Here is an 18647-nt window from a genome sequence, read left to right on the forward strand (position 1 = left end):
GGCTTTGCTGCTTTCATAAACAGTCCAAGAATATGGTCTTTCAATTAGTACTTCAATTCTGTGTCTAGAATTGTATTTGCTTTTTGCTTTTATAAACAAAACACTCTGCTAGAGGATTTACAGTTCTATTCAGAAGTGCTTCAGAAGTATGAAGATCCTTCTGTGTAGCCTTCTGTGCCCTGTGACTGAGGTATCCATACATTGTTCTTTTTCTATTCCCTGGCCTCATTATACTACTTGAAAACGAACTGCATATGCTACTTATTTGGCCATGCTCCACCTCCTTGTCAAAGGAATTCATAATTTTATCACCTGCCTATTTTGTTCTGACATTTTCCCAGTTTTGTACTATCAGGGAGTTTCATCACCTTGCTACTTACTCTTTCTTTCAGACTACTCATACGCTGCATAAATTCAACAAAACTGGTGCCAATAATGATTCTTAAGGCTTTCCATTATTCACCCCCCTCCAACCTAACCTCCTTCAATTCACAAGGCTCCTATGCTTTCCATGCCCAAGTTAGTGTTTCTTTTCTTTTTTAATCAAACAAAGTATCTCTCCCTATGCCATACTTATTCACCCGACAGATTAGTCTTCTGTGCTATACCGTTTCAAAAGCTTTGCTAAAATCCTGGTAAATCATGTTTATAGGCTCCTCTGTCAGCACTTGTGGCTACTCTCTCAAAATACTCTTTATTTAAAATTTAAGCATGATCCTCCCTTTGTGAATCTTTGCCCTCTATCCTTCATTAAATTCAAACTTTCTAGGTGTTCTTCTATTATATCTTTGATTAGCCTTTCTCTCGTGCTTCTCACTATTTAAATCAAGTTCACAAACCAGTAATTTCATGCATAATCCTTACATCCCCTGTTAAATGTCTGTTTAGTAGCCTTTTCCCAGGCTGTTGATACCTCTTCTTAAAAGACTGTGAATTTATCTGCTTAATGTTTCCTCTTATCTTCAGCTCCTTTCTCTAAGAATTTTGGGATGGATATTTTTCTGTGTTTGTAAGTGACTTTTTGTATACTACATTCCGTTATATTACACCTAATCCATACTCCATTCTTCATGGGGAGGATATGCCACAAGCTCCACGACAAAGCGTTTTTTCAACAGTATTGTTTTCCTTGATTACATATACCATTTCTAGATGTCCTGTATCCCCCTTTTAACTGGATACTTGTTTCCTATATGAGAAGCAACCAAAAATATGTCTTATAGCTTGTAATACACCATGTCTACATTCTCTCTTTTGTGTACAGGCTTGCACGCATCCCTAGTTTATACTATGCTCCTTTCAGATCTCTCTTGCATGAACTACCAAAATCGGCTTTGATGTGTACCTGTTAACCTAACAATAACCTCCTGTTTACAACTAGGTACACTATTTACCCTTGTCACACCAGTAAAGGGGACTTTCAAGGCTTTTTACACTCCGTTTCAGCACAGACACAGGACACGGATCAATGTCACAGCTGAGATGACCTGCTGGTGCCAAGAGAGAGTGGTGCCACATCACCCACATCCTCTAATTCCCCTCTCCTAGACCAAGCATTCAATCACAGTTTCCCCCACATTAAATCCAGGGCAGAGCTAATTCAACCTGTTAAAACAACAGAAAGGTAACCCGCCAAGAGAAAGCGAATAGCTTCCAACAAATCACATGCAAGACCAAGTTAAAACTTGCACACTAACTACAGCACCTTGCCAGTGCTAACTCCTAATATTGCCAGCTGATTTTTTACATCACTATTTTATTAAGCATTTGCAGTGTTCTTGGCCCTGCATGAGGCAGGAGAGCAACCACGGTCCCGGCTTATTTCTCCATTTAGCCATTTTTCATCATAGCTCAGATTATTTTTGACAGTCCCTTAACTGAGGATTTCTTCTCTATCTTCCTGGATGCTTGTTCTGTCAACCTTAAGCTCTAAGAAAACTAGGCATATGTTAGCCGGTTTCACTGCATAGTTAGCTATTTGTCTTGCTTATGGGGCACTGTCATCTTGCATTTTTTTTTTAATCGACTAATTGCTAACTCTTCTCGTTGCTCACATAACACCCTTTAATTAGTATTTCCTGATTGCTATTAAAAACATGTTCATAATGATTTTATGAGGACTTTTCTGTTCTTCTGCTTTTGTTTAGCAGGGTCTTAAGTTCAACAGGATCTGAGTGTACATGCCTAGAGACAGAATACAATCAATCCCATAAGGTAAGCAAAACAAAAAACAGAAAAAATATTACTTTTTCCAATTTCTTCTGTTATGATTACTTATTGCTTTAACACACAAAATGCATTGAGGCAGAAATACAAATGCCCATTCGAACAGTCCTTCCTTCTCTACTCTGCTTGAAGTCTTGGTCTGCTGTTCTGTCTTTTACCTTTACATTCTCGATTCTGCATTTAATCACATTTGTCTTCAATGTCTCTTAGTTACAAAACTTTCCTTCCCCTGGCTGAAGAAGTACGTCAGCTTGCAATGTTTCACATCCCCACACAGAAAGAACCACATCTTGCAATACTTAAAAATTGCATCTCTTTCCTTCGAGCTCCGTAATTCTTCAAATCTCTCTAGGTCTTTGAAACTTAGTAGTGACATGAGGTACCTGTCAGAAAAGTGCCTCTAAAACCCAACAGCACGTGGCTGTATACTTATTTTCTCTCAATTACTTCGTATCAGGTTTACATAGTTTATGAGTACAAACAGCTTTAAGTATTGTGAATTTGATTTGGGATCTGAAAGACAAATACGCTTCTTTCTGTCTTTCTGTCCTAAGGCCTGACTCTGGGTGAGGCTGAGTCTCTGAGCACTGCAAATGTATGTGCTGAGCAGTGCTCAGGAATCCAGGGCTGACTGTATCAGCAACCGAACTTTCTGTCAGCATCCTCATCTCTTTCTGACTCCTTACATTGCACTTAAAATCAAAGAAGGTTGCCAACCTGAGACCCTCTGAAGGCAGAGAGCTGCTAACCCATCAAGAGGCATCTTAACATTCAGCATCTCAGTATTAGAGCAGCTGTGTTGCTATGGACGTTAAGGACAAACTAAGATCAAGATTGCGCTCATGATTTTGCAGATGATGTGGCATCAAAGCACAGGCAGTCCAGCATGACTTGGCAGGTCTGAGATGCAAAAAGCTGATATTCTGAGTAAGGTGATAGACTTTCTCGTTTTTTAAAGTTGCCTTTTTCCCTTTGTTTTAAAAAAGGCATACTGAGACAGACTGTCATTCAATAAAGCCACTACTTTCTTCACCAACAATCAGCAACAGATGTAGCCCAATAAAATTAATAGTTTGCAAGTACACACAGGAGAATACTCTTTTGTCTCCTTTCTCCATCACAAATTTTGTAAAAGCTCTCTGGATTTTAACAGAAAGGCAAAATCATGGGCTTTTTATATACCTTATTTTGTTTGATTAAACACTAAACCCCCTTTTCTCTCACACTATGGAAAATTAATGCTGATTAATTTCACTTTCCAAAGTGTGGCTCAGGATCCTCTCCCTGCCCTTAATTGTCCACTCTCAACTCAACCTTTAATCCTGCAGAATTCTGAACTATTACTTACCAAGATCATTTAATCCTACAGAATAGAACTTGTGCTTAAAAATATGCAACATTAATATTAATGTACAAACAGAAATATATTACTCATACATAATATATAAGAAATTAATTTTCATTGAAGTATCAGGAGAAGGATTAAACCCCTCAGATCCTTCTCATGCAATTAGCTCTGCACTTGGGGAAGTCAATGGGACTTCACAAATGAAGGCTTCACATGATAACACTGGCAAGACTGGGGTTATTACAAAGGCTTGCCTACACTACAAAATATTCCACGAAGAGAGTTCCACAATCATACTGCTGTAATTATAGTACTACCCTGTATGGATACTCTTAGGCCACATCAATGCTAACAAATATACTGGTAGCATCTGAGCTGGCACACAGCTGCTGACATTGCAATGATGCTTGACTGCGTGCCCAGTTGAAAAAACCTCCGCTGGGGCAGCGCAGCTGCCCAAGGAAGTGGTGTACCAGCAAAACAAGCACTCTGCTCAGCCAGTCTTCAACGCTATCCACAATGATTTGTGTCTAGCTGTTTTTCCTGTGAAGACATATTCACTTTCCTCTAAGGGAATCAAGGGAACTTCCCAGAATTTCCTCTGTCCCATTTCATAATCTTTTACTTTCACATTACTTCACATCACTTCATATCACTTACATCCTCTTAGGCATATCCTGTAACAAGCTAATTTCTTTTTGCATGGGGCCTCAGTCTACCATTTCCCTATTAGAAAAAAGTGATTGCAGGATTTGTTTCAGAAGCAGAATGTCATCCTTTTAGGTTTGTAGGACTTCAACCACCATCACAGGGCCTACCAGCTGTGAAGCAGGGAACAAAAGAAAAATGAGGAGCTATCGTTAAGGCAGATGATTCAGGAAAATCATAGGTGATGCCGACATTCCCTGACTAGGCCTAAGCAAGAAGCACCAAGCAGCAGAACAGGACCAATTGCAAGTTGGTCACTGTCAGCGATGATTACGAGGCTTTCGTATGCAGACAGTCTTGCCCCTAGAGTTTGGTACTGAGCCTATTCCAGCCATCAGAGCAGAAATCAAAGAGAGGACTGTTAAAGCAGTGGGAAAACAAGTTTGAAAGGAAATCTGGAATCTTGGAGTCTCAGATCATTCTTTGTTGATCAACCATCCTGTTTCCTATTGGAAAATGTAGAAAGGAAGAAGTGGCCTTCCAGATATGAAAAGCCATTAGATGTGCCTTCAGCACAGCATGTTGAATCTGGATAACGGGTAAGAAATGGAGGAAGTCCATCCCACACAGGATATCGAAACTGTGGAAGCATGATTAAAGGGGACAGATAGCCTCCTTCTCTCCTACCTTCCACCTTGGTTTTGAGTACACAAGCAGCAAGCAATTTTTAAATGGCTGTATTTGTAAATGGTTGTATTTTTAAGTCACTCTTCAGAAGCATTTCACAGGCATTACAAATGATCAATGAATGCACGTCAGGTTTTCATCTTCAGGAATTCAGGTCTCTAATAAAAACTGCAGGCAGGGGCTTTTTTCCCCCAGATCTGCATGTTGTTACTGGTAGGACTGTAATGAGCTGCTTGGTATCAGGAGAGGCCCCACCCTTTTATTCACTTACTTGTGAAGCCATATAATAGGAACAAAGGTTTAACGATCAAGAAAGAACATCAATGCACACCTGATAGGTAGGCCAAAAGGATGGTAAAAATCACAGAATGGTTAAGCTTGTTCTCTGAGGGTCATCTGGTCCAGCCCTGCTGCTCAAGCAGAGCTACCTAGAGACATTTGCCCAGGACTATGTTGAGATGTCTTGTGAATACCTCAAAGGATACACAACCTCTCTGGGCAACCTGTGCCAGTGCTTGGTCACTCTTGCAGTAGAAGTGTTTCCTGATGTTCAGAAGGAACTTCCTGTGTTTTGGTTTGTGCTCATTGCCTCTTGTACTCTTGTCCCACGGCAAGGACAGATGTTAGCAGGAGACACATTTCTGCTGTCGTATCTACAGGTTGTATTTTGTACAATAATTTGTATATACAAGGCAGTAAATGGAATACATGAAAGATTGGCTTGGCAGGAAGAAGTAGTATCCAAGAGTTTTGAACAATCAGCCATCACAGAGCTATAGGAGGTCAAAGACGAGGACTCTTTAACAAGATGCTACATATCAGGTGGTTCATTTATGCTCATTTTGTACAGCTTCATGAAACAAGCAGTACTGGGGCTACACATTCATTTTAAATTAATGGTTAGCCCATTTTACTTCCCTGATGACAAATTCAAGGGTCATGTTTGTTGTATAAGACAAATAATACACACATTACATGTAACAATTTTATTGAGCAGTGATAAAAAACACTTCCCAAACATTTACAGTCACTTACGAAGTTCATCTGTGAGCACCACAAAGAACAGATCACGGTTTCTTATAGCTTCATTTCTTGTGACTGCTTGACTTTTGCATAAAACCAGGTATGAACTTCAGTTAAAACAATCTTCTGGGTTTGGATCTCTAAAATGCCTCTTTCTTGTCTGGATTTTATCACTTGCTGGGTGACCTCTCTTCCCAAACATAAACACATTACAGGCTTTGAGATTCCTACTCATCTATGAAGTTTTTCTTGAAATCGGCCAAGAGTAGTCCAAAAGTAAGAGGGAGAAGAGAAAGAACTCTCTAGAGGTATGCAAACCAGCAAAGAGAGAACATGCCATGATTTCCCATGTCTTGTTCCTAAAGAAAATCAGGCTAGAAAACTAGGGGAAATTGCTTGTTGTTTCTATTCAATTCTGAGGTTGGAAAACTCATACTTATCACTATTCTGATTTTCCACTGGGACCGTGCAGAAGGGAAACGGTGGCATGTTACCCTTGTCACTTGGCCAGCAGATACACGCAGAGGGAAAGCCCCATGAAGACAGCAGGCCGCACAGCTGACCTGCTGGAGTATACATAGGATGTTTTGTCTCATAAAGCCTTGCTGAATCTACATTTTCCCTCTCTAGAGATGTTTAAGGTCTTCATGCACATTTCTGTGTCCCTCTCCAGTTCTTCTGCCTTTCTTCAAGTAGGCATTCCCCTCCACTGCATTGTTTCGTGGAAATTTCCGTTTGGTGCTCTTGAAAACTTCGGAAAACATATTATTCTTTCTTCCTCTCATGCAAAGTTTTCCACAGGTGTGAAGAAGGTGCCTCTCCAAATTCCACATCTGAAGCCTCTGACAAATAACAAGACAGACAAACAGCATTAGATTTTAATGATCAGTGGACAGGAAATTAAGAAAATTCACTACAATTATCCCTCTTACTTCTGCTCAGCAGCTCCCAGCCAACATATGGGCTTCTTTTGACGGACTGATTTCAAGGTGCGTGTGAGAAAGTGGCAAGTTTGCTGCTTAATTTTGTGAAGATTTACAGCAACAGGATAATAAACAACACCATCCTTGTTAAATTCAGAGAGGACTCTGTCCGATAGCTCACTACTGAAAGTGTGAAGACAAAGAGAAGAGAAATGCTTAAGCCTGTATCTTGTCAGCCTACTACCAGAAATCAGAGAAAGGCGTAATGTGAAGGTGGCCTACTGTGGCAAGAAAAACAGGGCAGCCCTTTCTAAAAATATATATGGTCACATCTTAGACAACACTTTCCTGAAAACAATGTCAAAAGATGCAAGAAGACAAAAATGGTATTTTCAGTGAGCTCATTCTGAAACTCCAGAAGCAGAAAATATGTTTGCCACAGATTAGTTCCACAAACTATTTCAAAGCCAAATCTTTGTGCCAGCAACAAACCTTCTTTACCTTTTTCTGTCCCCAAATCCAAAATCCAGCATGAAAATCACTTGTTCTGGGCCTGGATTCACCGACAGGAAACACAAGGCACTACTACTTACGTTTACATTATAAATTTATGTGTTTATTCATAAAAATTCTGTAGTCAGAACGATCAGCTTGGATTGCTGATGAGGAAGATTATTTTAATTTCTTTATATATTTCAATTAAATGCATGACTATTGATTTCAGTGCATTTTTTTTCAGTTAAAAGCACAGTGATTTATGTTGCTAAAATGCTACTGCCTGCCCTGCCAAAAGCATGCATCTGGGAACATTTCTGGGTTGCTCACAGTCTTTTCTCTCTTCTTTCCACCTCCGACTGCCAGCGCATGCTGTTGAAACAAACCAGCTACTTGAAAAGGCAGTTTCTGTTTTCTGTCTTTATGAGTCTGGCAGTGTTTTGAGAAGGGGGGAGGAATAGTAAGAGAAGAAAGGTAGATTCAGGGCCCATAAATAAAGAGAAAAAAATGTTATGATAAAACAGTACACCTACCTGAGCTCTGTTCTTTTTCCCAGGGTGATACCATTTCTGGATTCATCTGAGGTCAGATAAGTTGAGTTTCAAGGAGCCACCAGCTCTCCACAGCACCTGAATTTCGTGAACCTTGTCTCCACAAGCTCATTGTCAGCTGAAGCTTTCATGGCTCCTTCCAGAACGGTGCTGTGATGTGCCCAGTGTCCCCTGCTGTGACATGCCCATCCTGGCATACAGCTCTGCACAACCACAACAGGACAGAAGAGCAGCCCCAGATTCACACTTACTCTGGTTTTCAGCTCGTGTGACAGTTGCTAGTTCTCTCCTTTGACCAGTGCTTTTGATACTCTCTGTTATAGCGAGCTTCTGCAAGTCTTTTGCAACATGTAAATAAGTATCTTTATTCTTGCAGTAATTTGGCAGTGTGCTAGCACTGCTCCTTCTCTTCTCAGGACCAGAAAACCCAGAGTGTTCTTGTATTATTAATGAGGGACTGTCTGCATTGCCACAGGTAATACAATATTCACATGAGTTTCACATTCATGGAGTAAAGTGCTATATAACTTAAGCTACTTACAGAAGCAGCTATGCTTGCTGAGCATCTACTCTGGAAGTCACCAACAGGACTCCAAACTGAGTGCAGTTGCACATATGGATACACTAGCGTAAGATAGGTTTTACCAGTACAGCGTTGGTGTAAGCTGGATCCCATTCCCTCCTCCCTTGCTAGCTAAGCAATTAAAAGTATAATTATTATTGTACAGTTACGCTGGTATGATTCTGCACGTACAGAAGTCATGAAGCTCAAGAAGTGAGGGAACACCTTCTGCTGAGCCACAAGCGGTCTCATTAGGGGCATGACAGCACATGAAGGAGGAACAAGAGAAGCAAGGACACATAGGTTTTCTTGAACACTGCTTTTCATCTTCCAAGTGCTTTACAAAAAATGTATCTCACTGAAGCATGGAAACATACTTTTCAGGAACTATCAAACTTATTTTCCTCAATAAGGAAAATGAAGCAGAGATGTTCAAGTGGATTTGTCCAAGTTAACACAAGCAAATGAGTGACAGAAAAAGCACTGATGTCTAGTTCTCAATTCATTATCATATCAGACCTTGTTCTCCACTTTTAAATATTAACTATCACCAAGATTATTATCCTAGCCCAACAGTGTGCTTGCAGTAATTCAAGATCTTTACAAGAAATCTACATCTCATTAAGCTCAAAGAACAAATTACAGATTTACCAATTTTAGAGCTCTTTCAATGGCTAGCTATCCACAATCTGCTTTTTTAAGTCTGATACCTTATGGGTACTAGATTCAACAGTATGATGGACTTAATGAGTTCTGACCTGTTCCTTGAGTTGTTGTAACTGATGATGAGCACTGCCCATCATTTCCCACCCCAACTGAAAGGTAACTTTCTGTGAAGATGATTCAAGTCAACGTCTTTCACTTGGCAAGCAGGGTGAGCTCACTAGGTGATAGCTCAGCTGATGACATTATACCATGTTAAGGTAATGGTACTCTATCACATAATTCAGTACAGGCTAAAAAGGGAAGTTTTCTAGTTCAACCATGAGAATACTTGGCAAAGAAGCCAGAAGTGACTTTTTTAGTGTTATCTTCTCTCTTAAAAAGATATTTTCTAGTACTTTTACCATAGTATTTTATTACTGAGAAACAAAGAGTATTGACCACTATTAATGGTCTGACAAGTAGTTTCCACATTTTTCTTGCCTCTGGAATGAAATGTTCTCTGTATAATGGTTGAAATCTCAAACCACATGACTCTCAATAATGCAAATGAAATCTTCACTCTATAATATCACGATTTTTTTGTTGAAAAATTGCCCAAAATAGCATGTTTAAGTAGCCGTTTTCAACATCCCATTCAATTCAAGAAATATCCTTCCAGTGGAATAGCAAAGCCACTGACTAATAACGACTTTTAGAAATCTAATTTGTTTTTACCGTTTGTGTTATATGCTTATGTTTTCCATTTCTCTCAGCCTGGACATCCAATCTATAGTGTTAAACATTTGTGTATTACCACTTTGAATTTTCATTCTCAATGCTACAATGCTTGCGTCACTATAATTTGAAACCATTAATATCTGTTAGAAAAATAAATTATTGTTCAGGATTTTACAAACATGCATTTATGGTTTCCGGAAGTACTAATGCTCTATCAGGAACTTGATAGCTTTGTCCTTCCCAGGAGAAAAGAATCTGAAACTCTAGGTTACTTATGTGGACACTAGAACCATAGATAATTGAAAAATCCGTTTACATGCTCTGAATGGGAGCAGCGGGCAAATGATGATTTAAAAGCAGGCAAATGCTATTCACAGATCTTGCTGTAGTTTAAAAGGCTTTTTCATCTTAAATACATTTCTAAGAGAAAAACAGAAAGGAGTAAGAAGAGGAACATGATGCCAATCAGAAGAAGACATAAGAACTCTGATTGTACCTGATCCAAGCACAAGAAGATTCACTGATGACACTGAAGGTAACTGACCTTATGTCACCACAAAGGACCCCAAAATCTCTTTTTGTCTAGTTTACAAGCAAGAGAAAGCCAAGTTGGTAACATCTTATCATGGTGACTTTCTTAACATGCATTATTCTGATTGTGCTTGAGGTAGTAGGATTTGGCTTCCAACATGACTGGGAAGAGAAATTTCATGTAGTCACTCAGGGAAAGATGACAGAAACAGAAACCAGGATTACTCCAAATTCATCAAAAACATGCAGCTGGTAATTCTGTGGTTCTCACTCAGCAGCAGTACTACAGGACCATCAACGGCATGAACTGCCCCTAATGGGAGTTACTCCTTTTCCCTCTTCTTTGAAAAGAAGGTTTTCCTTACACCTGTGGTCTCAGTCTAACAATTTGCTCCTTCCACAAACTCCACACCACATCCCATTCCCCAAATGTCCCACACTACCACTCGATGTGCAAACTGGAAATGTACAAGTCATGAAAGCATAGGGCCCTTCCCTAGCAGATGCATCTTGCCTGGTACTTCACCCTCGTCTCTCAATTCCACGTCCCTCTTTGTGACATTCCAGGTCCTGTGCTACCTCAGTGGCCTCCTCTCAGCCTATCTCCAGCTATGTTCTGGGTAGCTCCACAAATTCTCACCTCTTGGCCCACACATCCTTATGGATCTCCCCTCCTCCCTCTCTGCCTCCCTCCTGCCCTCCATTTTGCACAACACTGTTGGATGACATGCTGAGAGATTTCTTACCCAACAGATGGGCTCACAAACAGGGAGTGAGGAAGGTGATGGAAGAGCAGCAGCTCCCTAGCCACAGGGTATCGATACACATTCACAGCAACGGGATGCACCATCCTTGTACCATTACAGGCTAAAAGCTTTCTTGAAACAAAAGCTATTATTTCTTACCATTTGTTTGTGCTGTGTTTTTAGGCTTCCTGAACTATAAGGGATCATTATGCAAGATACCATGTCTAAAATACGAATGTTAAGACATTCTATTGATAACATTTCTGAACATAAAAGAGATTTCCTTTCCTCACTACATGACCTCCCCCTACCTTCCCTTATACAGGTGTTATTATTTGGTCACTGGTGCCTGAGGAAGCAGAAGAGATCTTTCAAGAATTTGATGTTTAGTTTCTAAGTTATGCTGCATGAATGGGATTTCAGTCATCAGGCACTAGGTGTTTCCGTGACATCCAAATGTTGTTCATCAGGAATGGAAAGAAAAACACAACAAGGAATTGCATCCAAAGGACTGATTTCCCAATTTACCTAAGGCTAGTGTTGCACTTCTACTTAATCAAAATATGTTATAAGAGGGAAAAATGAATGTCTACAAGACAATTTACAAAAAAAACTCTCAATTTGTTGCTCACAAATATTTTTTAAAAATCCACCCCTTATGCCAGCATTTTGGCTCACTGTAGTCTACTCCTCTGTCATTAATGCTCTCTGCCGTAAGCACAACTCCTAGCTGGGGATTCCAATGCGTAAGGGAGCTAGGATAAGATTCCAGATCTCAGTTGTGCTGGCATGAAGATAGGTCTCCTCAGTGATACAGAAGACAATATCCTAGGGAGACTGGAATTAGTCCTATTCCGCACAATTCAATCCAAGATGTAAGGCATATCAAGAAGCAAGTAATTACTAGCTAATGGCTACGGATGGAAATGTAACATGGTTCAGCCTAAGCATTTCATGACAAGTGACAAGACAGCTTGAAAAAAGGGGGATTTTTTCCAAAAGGATGGAAGGTGTCAAGAGCAAAGAAAAAAGGGTTACCTCTTCAGTTTGGGAGGGGCTGATTCTGGGCATTGGAGAGACTTGTGGTGTTTTCAGCTGTGTACTGTTGCTGTCTGGAACAAGCTCTCTGTGGATTGACTGAATATGGTTTTGGAGTTCACTTTCTGATTCAAATTTAACATTGCAACTAGAACATCGAGTCTTCAGTCCCCCTGCCTTGCTTTTGTTCTCAATGGAACTCAAGTTCTCATTTTGGCCCATGCCTTGTCTGTTACTGCTTGAAGGGATGTTGACACTTGGACTACCACTTTTACTGAGATTAACACAGCTAGCACACAGACCATATGGCAGACCGTTGATGTCAAGTTTCACTAAATCCTGCTTTGAGCGGAATTCCTTCAGGCAAGAAGCACACTTGTACAGTTTCTGGAGATGCTGTGCACGTCCCGTGGACTGCACGGCGGAACCGTTTCCAGTTTTCTGCATGTGGAACGTGCCATGGATTTTCAGTTCCAGCGTGGAGGTCACCGTCTGCATGCACACCACACAGCGGAACCCCGTCAAGGAGTTCCTCAAATCAGGGTGCATTTGGCAATGCTCCAAAAATTCCTCCTCGCTCTGGAGGGGCATCTTGCAAATTCTGCAGTTTCCAGTGTCCAGGCTCTTACTATGTGTGACCTTATGTTCAGTAAGAGTCAGAAGAGACGGAAACCGCTCGCCACAGATTGGGCACATATAATGTTTCACTGGTCCCAAGTGCGTCTGCATGTGCTCTCGGAGCCCATTTTCAGAGAAGAATGTTCGAGAACACACATTACACTTGTAATTCCCTTTAATGAGTTCAGCCTTTTTCTTTACTATCGCACTTTCTCCAGGTCGAATGTTGTGGTCTCGAAGCTGGTGATTTTGCAGAAGAGTCTCCATGGTATAAGCCGCTCCACAAATGTCACAGCCATACATAGGCTCAGATGTGTCCACATCTTCTTCGCTGCCATCATGGCTGTTATGGGACTCCTGGCTATTTGTCAACAGGGTCTGGAGTTCCACTTCCTCTTTCTGAACCTGCTCAGACGCTCCATTCGTTCCACAGTTTGGAGTTTTTGTTTCAAAAACACAATGTTTTTCCCTTAAGTGTTTTTCCAGCAAGATGATAGCATGGAAAGCTTTGCTGCAAAACTTGCAGTTGTACTTCTTGCTGTGCGTAGTAATGTGACACTGCAGCTCCACCTCCGTACCAAACGACTCGCCACAGAAGATGCACTTGTGTACTTTGCCTTGGTTCTCCAGGTGGTTGTGTTTAACATGAAGCTGTAGGTCAGTCTCATTGCGGAAATCCCAATTGCAAGATGTACATCTGTATACCTTCTTTTCATTGCTGTGCTTCACAGCCAAGTGTAGCTGAATGGAGACTTTGGAGTCAAAAACCTCTTGGCACAAGGTGCAGCGGAAGAACACAAACGTATGCATGTCCAGGAGGTGTTTCTGCAAGTCATCCACAGAAGTGAACTGCTTGTCACAGCTTTCGCAGATGTAGTAGGTTGAGGTGATCATGAAATGAATGGTAACATGCTTCAGCAGAGACTCCTGATTTGGAAATTCCTTGTTGCACTGAGGGCAGGTCAGTTTTGGCAGGACAGTGTCAAGATGTGTTTTTAAATGAGTCTGAAAACCGTCCAGGGAAGTATACTTAGCACCACACTGATTACAAATATATTCACCTGCAGGACGAGGAGGAGCACCTCCAACTGCCTGCATCATCTTTAAAGAGGTCTGCTCGATGGTTACAGGAGATAAGGGACTCATGGCTCTGGATTTTTTTCCATTGTGGATGTAATTCAGTGCCAAAGGAATGTTCTTATGGTTCTCCTTGATATGCTTGTTCAGTTTAAGAACACTATTAAATATTGGAGAGTTTGTACAATAAGAACAAGAATACACTTCTACCACTGGATCTTTTGGGGTTCCAAGCACAGGGGAACCAAAACGGGAACTGCTAAGATCGCAATGGACTTGTCTAATATGCTCTTCCAGAGAAGAATCTGTAAGAAATCCCATGTAGCAATGGGGACAAAAGAATGCATTACTGTCCTTAGCAGCAGGGTTGGCAAATCCATGAGAACATCGAATGTGTTCCTGAAGGGTGTTGAGGTCATTGAACACTTCAGAGCAGAAATTGCACTGGTACACCATGGCAGGCATGGTAGAAACAATCAGTGCTGGGTCCGGAGCTTCGTGGACTTGCTTAAGATGTTCGTTCAGATTGTAGAGAGATGGCAATACCTCCAAACAATACTGACAGATATGGGCCTGTTCGGGTTTATCTAAATGCATAGTTTTCAGGTGTATCTGCAAAACCGCAAGGCTGGAAAATAACTGTTTGTTGCAGTAAATGCAGCTATAGGTAACTTTTGCCTGTTTACTTGAAGGGCCAGTGATATCTGGCACTTGCTGAGCCGCCCGCTTCCTTCCACGACCTTTCGGTATAGGGGGAGCTGTTTCCACCATTGTTGAACTATCCACTGAGAGATTCGAATCTGGAGTGGTGCTAGAGACTGAGGTGTAGCCCACGGTTACCAAAGATGGGCTGTTGCTGTGGTTGCACGACTCGGGCTGCTGGTGACTGTCCATGTGGCTGTACAGCTCCTCCACAGTATGAAAGTTCTCAGAGCAAATGCTGCATGAATTCTTCTTCTCACCATTATGAGCCTGCTCCATGTGATTCACCAGAGACGTTTCCTCTACAAAGAGTTCATGACAGTAAACACACTGAAGAGCAGATCGGTCTTCATTAGGGGAACACTCGGGGTGACATTCTGCAATGTGCTTCTGAAGATCTTCAGGAAAATCAAAGCCTTCTTCGCACTGACTGCATTTCTGAGTGTCCTTCATTTTCCAGTCCTCCATCCGGGAAGCGGACTGAGAGCCATCTTTGTTCCTCTCGTGAACCTGCATGTGACCATGCAGCGAACTAGATGACAGGAAGCCACGTCTACAAATGGCACACTTATATGGCTTGTTGGACGTATGAGTCTTTAAATGAATTTTAAGATGATCGCTCCTTGAGAATGCTGCGTCACACTCACTGCAGTGATACTTCTTGTCTCCTGTATGAAGCTTTATGTGGCGGTCCCTGCTCCGTTTGTGTTTGAAGAGACGACTGCAGTACGTGCATTTGAAAGGGAGCTTGTCGCTGTGACTTTGCTCGTGGTGCTTTAAGTAGCTGAGGCGGCTGAACGATTTGTCACAAAACTGGCACGGATAGGGCAACCCTGGGCCTCCTTCCTCTTCGCCAAAATCACAACCTTCTCCATGACTCGGGGAAGTCTGGTCCTTGCTAGAAGGTGATGAGGCTGGCCATGAGCAACTGGGGTCATCCTCAACATCCACTCCATCTGAAATGAGAAAGAAACGTGCCCACAAGCTTAACCACTGCAGTTTAAAGGAGACGGCAAATGCAGATGAACAATACAGATCTGCTACTCCTAAATAGCTAAAACATACTAAACTCAGACTAGGATATTTCTTACACCTGTATCCAACAGCTTCAAGACCACATTTATTTTTATCAGACTGTAAAACATTAAAATTTATTAAATAGTTCTGTGCCTATATTACCTTTTTATTGCTTTTTTATAATTCTTTCTCAGTTGTAGGATATGTATTATACATTGACAACTTTATTAAAATGCAGATTTTAATATATTTAATGTTTCTTTTGTATCCATTGTAAAATGATTTGCGTATTATGTGAGCATCTGAAGAGTCAAAGGACAGCAGAAAATATTACGGGAATGATTTAAAATTAATACAGTCAACCCACATGCCTAATATTTAATAAAAAGAGTCCCCCTGCTTTGCCACAGGTGTTTTTTTTTTTCCCTTGAAGTTGATTCTGAACACAGAAATCTTTTAAAGCCTATTACTGAGAGAGACTTGGGTGTTACTCTAAACAATAATAGGAAAAATTACAGGAGAGGAACGGGACAACAGTATAAACAGTGATGTTTTCTCCAATAAAGTGCAACCAGATTTCTCCAATAACGATACAATTGAGTTACTGAAAGCTGGCAGCTGGATCATTAAATGTTCAAAACAAACTAACAAACCAACAGCCAGGATCAACAAAAATGAGAAAAAGTTTCAAAAGGGTCAGATGTGAACTGCATCTTTTTTTTCCTTTTTAAGTTCAAGAGGTTGCCCACCATTTCTTCCTTTTCGCAAAGGCCTCAGCCAGTTGAACTTCCTTAGTCCGGCAGAACCTGCACTGTGAGGTGATCACAGACAAAGTGACTTGTGAAAAACTGGAAACAGGAAAAATGATAAACAGTTATGGTAAAAGCTGAAAGATTTATGAGTAACATGGAAAAGACAAAATAGAAATGCTAGCCAGACAATAAACTGAACTAGTTATCTATGGTATTACCTCATCTCTAGACAGGGCAAGTCGTAACTATTTTTCTCAACAGCTGTGCTGTACAGTTTTTGCACCTTTTGTTTTAAATGTAGATTACAGAACTACAGTGGATCGTACTTATCTTAACCCAAGACTGCTTTAAAAATATTAAAAGAATGCTTGAAATACCACTGAACATCAAATAATCCTTCTATTCCTTTCCAGGGGCGATGCTTGGGGTTTTTTTCCTTTTAAAAGTAAAATTGACTACAGCAATAGTACAGAAAAAGACAGGATAAACCTCTTGAAAATATCTTTCTTAAGGCATCCTTGAAAAGCAGTAAGTTCTTAACATCTTCAGCCATCTCTCAAGAAATTTACTACACCAAAATCAAAGTTAGAACTGGCCTATATTATGTAAACAAACCCCAAGCCTGCTTTCTTTAAGGTAACAAGATTTTACTAGATTATCAACCTCTTGCTTATCCACAGGAAACAGATGAGGATTCATTCCTTTCCTGCATCTAGAAACTGATGACAACGCCATCTCACTATGAATGCCAGATGGCAACCATCTAACTCTGAGAAAACAACCAAACACCATCGCTGGATGCCTGCCCACTGACACAATGCTTTTCAGGATAAGTTGGGAACTGCACGGGATTTTATCCTCTTGTTTACGTCTCGAAGAGGAGGGTTTCACAAATTACACAAACCTTTTGCACACAGGCACAGTATATATCTGTATTTACCTACGTATAAATCTGCGCTAATGGTACATCTTTAAATCAAAAAAACAAACTGCCCAAGTACCATGTCTTTGAACTGAAAACAAAGGTGTTTGTTTTTTTAAGATAAAAACTGAAAAACAAAAATCCTCTCTTCCAGCAAAATCATCTGCTAAAATGCTTCCCAGTAAACTGAAGCAAAGTTAATCATTGTCACAAATTATAAATAATACCAGCCCGGTGAGTTTGTAAGTTGGTACATTAATGACTGCAATATTCACAGGAGACTTTTCATGTAAATCCGTGTACTGCCCTTTCAAACTGCTGGGTTTGACTCTACAATTGGAAATGATCAAAACAGTGGAACAACTATTCAGAGAAAAAAATGGGGGTCTTTTTCAACATTTTTAGATTTTATTTTAAATGAACGTTTTCAGCCAGGTCTTTAAAGTGGAAAAACCTTTTGTCCTTTAAAAATCAAATATATTTCTGACATTCGATCACTGCTGGCAGATAAACAGGAATTTATGTCAAGCAACCGAGTGAAGAAAAATAGTCTGCGACTGCCTAGGCAACATATTTTGTAACCAAATTTAGTATTAAAATGTATATCCTATGCAGAAATGATATATTATTGTATAAATGTTTAGAGGAATATATAGTAAGTGTTATAAATAGTGTACCATCACTGATATGGTAGTAAATCACTTCCTTTTTGTGGCCATTGCCTGCCTGCTTTTACCTACTATACAATTATTCCCCCCGGCTCATGGATCTCAGTAGGCTGCGGGGCTGGCAGCAGGGTCGGGATCAAGTGCTGAGTGTGGCCACGGTATAAGCATCGGCAGTCTCTTTCCTCCATCCATTTCTTGTTTGCTTGGGCATCTCTCCTTTAGCTTTTGTACAAGGCAAGGAAAGCAGAGGGGGAATAGCAGTGACTGCAGCACAGAGCTGGTGCTTATGTTCCAACTGGCAAACACAAATGTTTCTGTGTGTCACTTTGCACTTGAGTTTCTTAATCTAAGCCCACAGTAACTCTACAGAGTAATTCTCTTTGTGCAAAAAGGAGTAGAGTAAACCACTTACGAGTCTGACTTGCGTTCTTTTAACTTGAAATGCGAAAATCTCTCAATCTCTCAGAGCTACGGAAGAAGCAGCAAGGCAGGGGGAATTCCGCACAGCGCACGGCACAGGACAACAGGTTTTTCCTGAGTATGAGCCTAACAATGCAGCCAACGTGTTTCCCCAGCTTCCCCCCAGCACGGCAGGGCGGGGGAGAGCTGGTGTGGAAGGGGCACCGATGGCCGGCCACTGCGCTCCGGAAGGAGGGCCCCTGGGCTGTGCTCACGCAAAGGGTTCCCAAAGCCGAGCCTGTTGGCCATCAGTGACCCGCAGAAGGACTTT

General features: G+C 40.9%; 1 protein-coding gene across 1 annotated transcript in view; it reads right to left on the reverse strand.

Moving 5' to 3' along the window:
- Positions 1 to 18647, reverse strand: part of ZNF521 (zinc finger protein 521) — a 182571-nt gene that overhangs the window by 96290 nt on the left and 67634 nt on the right. Inside the window, exon 3 of the mRNA XM_086609305.1 lies at positions 12162 to 15508. Within this exon, the coding sequence (XP_086465431.1) occupies positions 12162 to 15508 (3347 nt within the window). The remainder of the gene's footprint in view (positions 1 to 12161; positions 15509 to 18647) is intronic.

This window comes from Tauraco erythrolophus, chromosome 3 (assembly GCF_009769465.1).
Source record: "Tauraco erythrolophus isolate bTauEry1 chromosome 3, bTauEry1.pri, whole genome shotgun sequence".
Lineage (NCBI taxonomy): Eukaryota > Metazoa > Chordata > Aves > Musophagiformes > Musophagidae > Tauraco > Tauraco erythrolophus.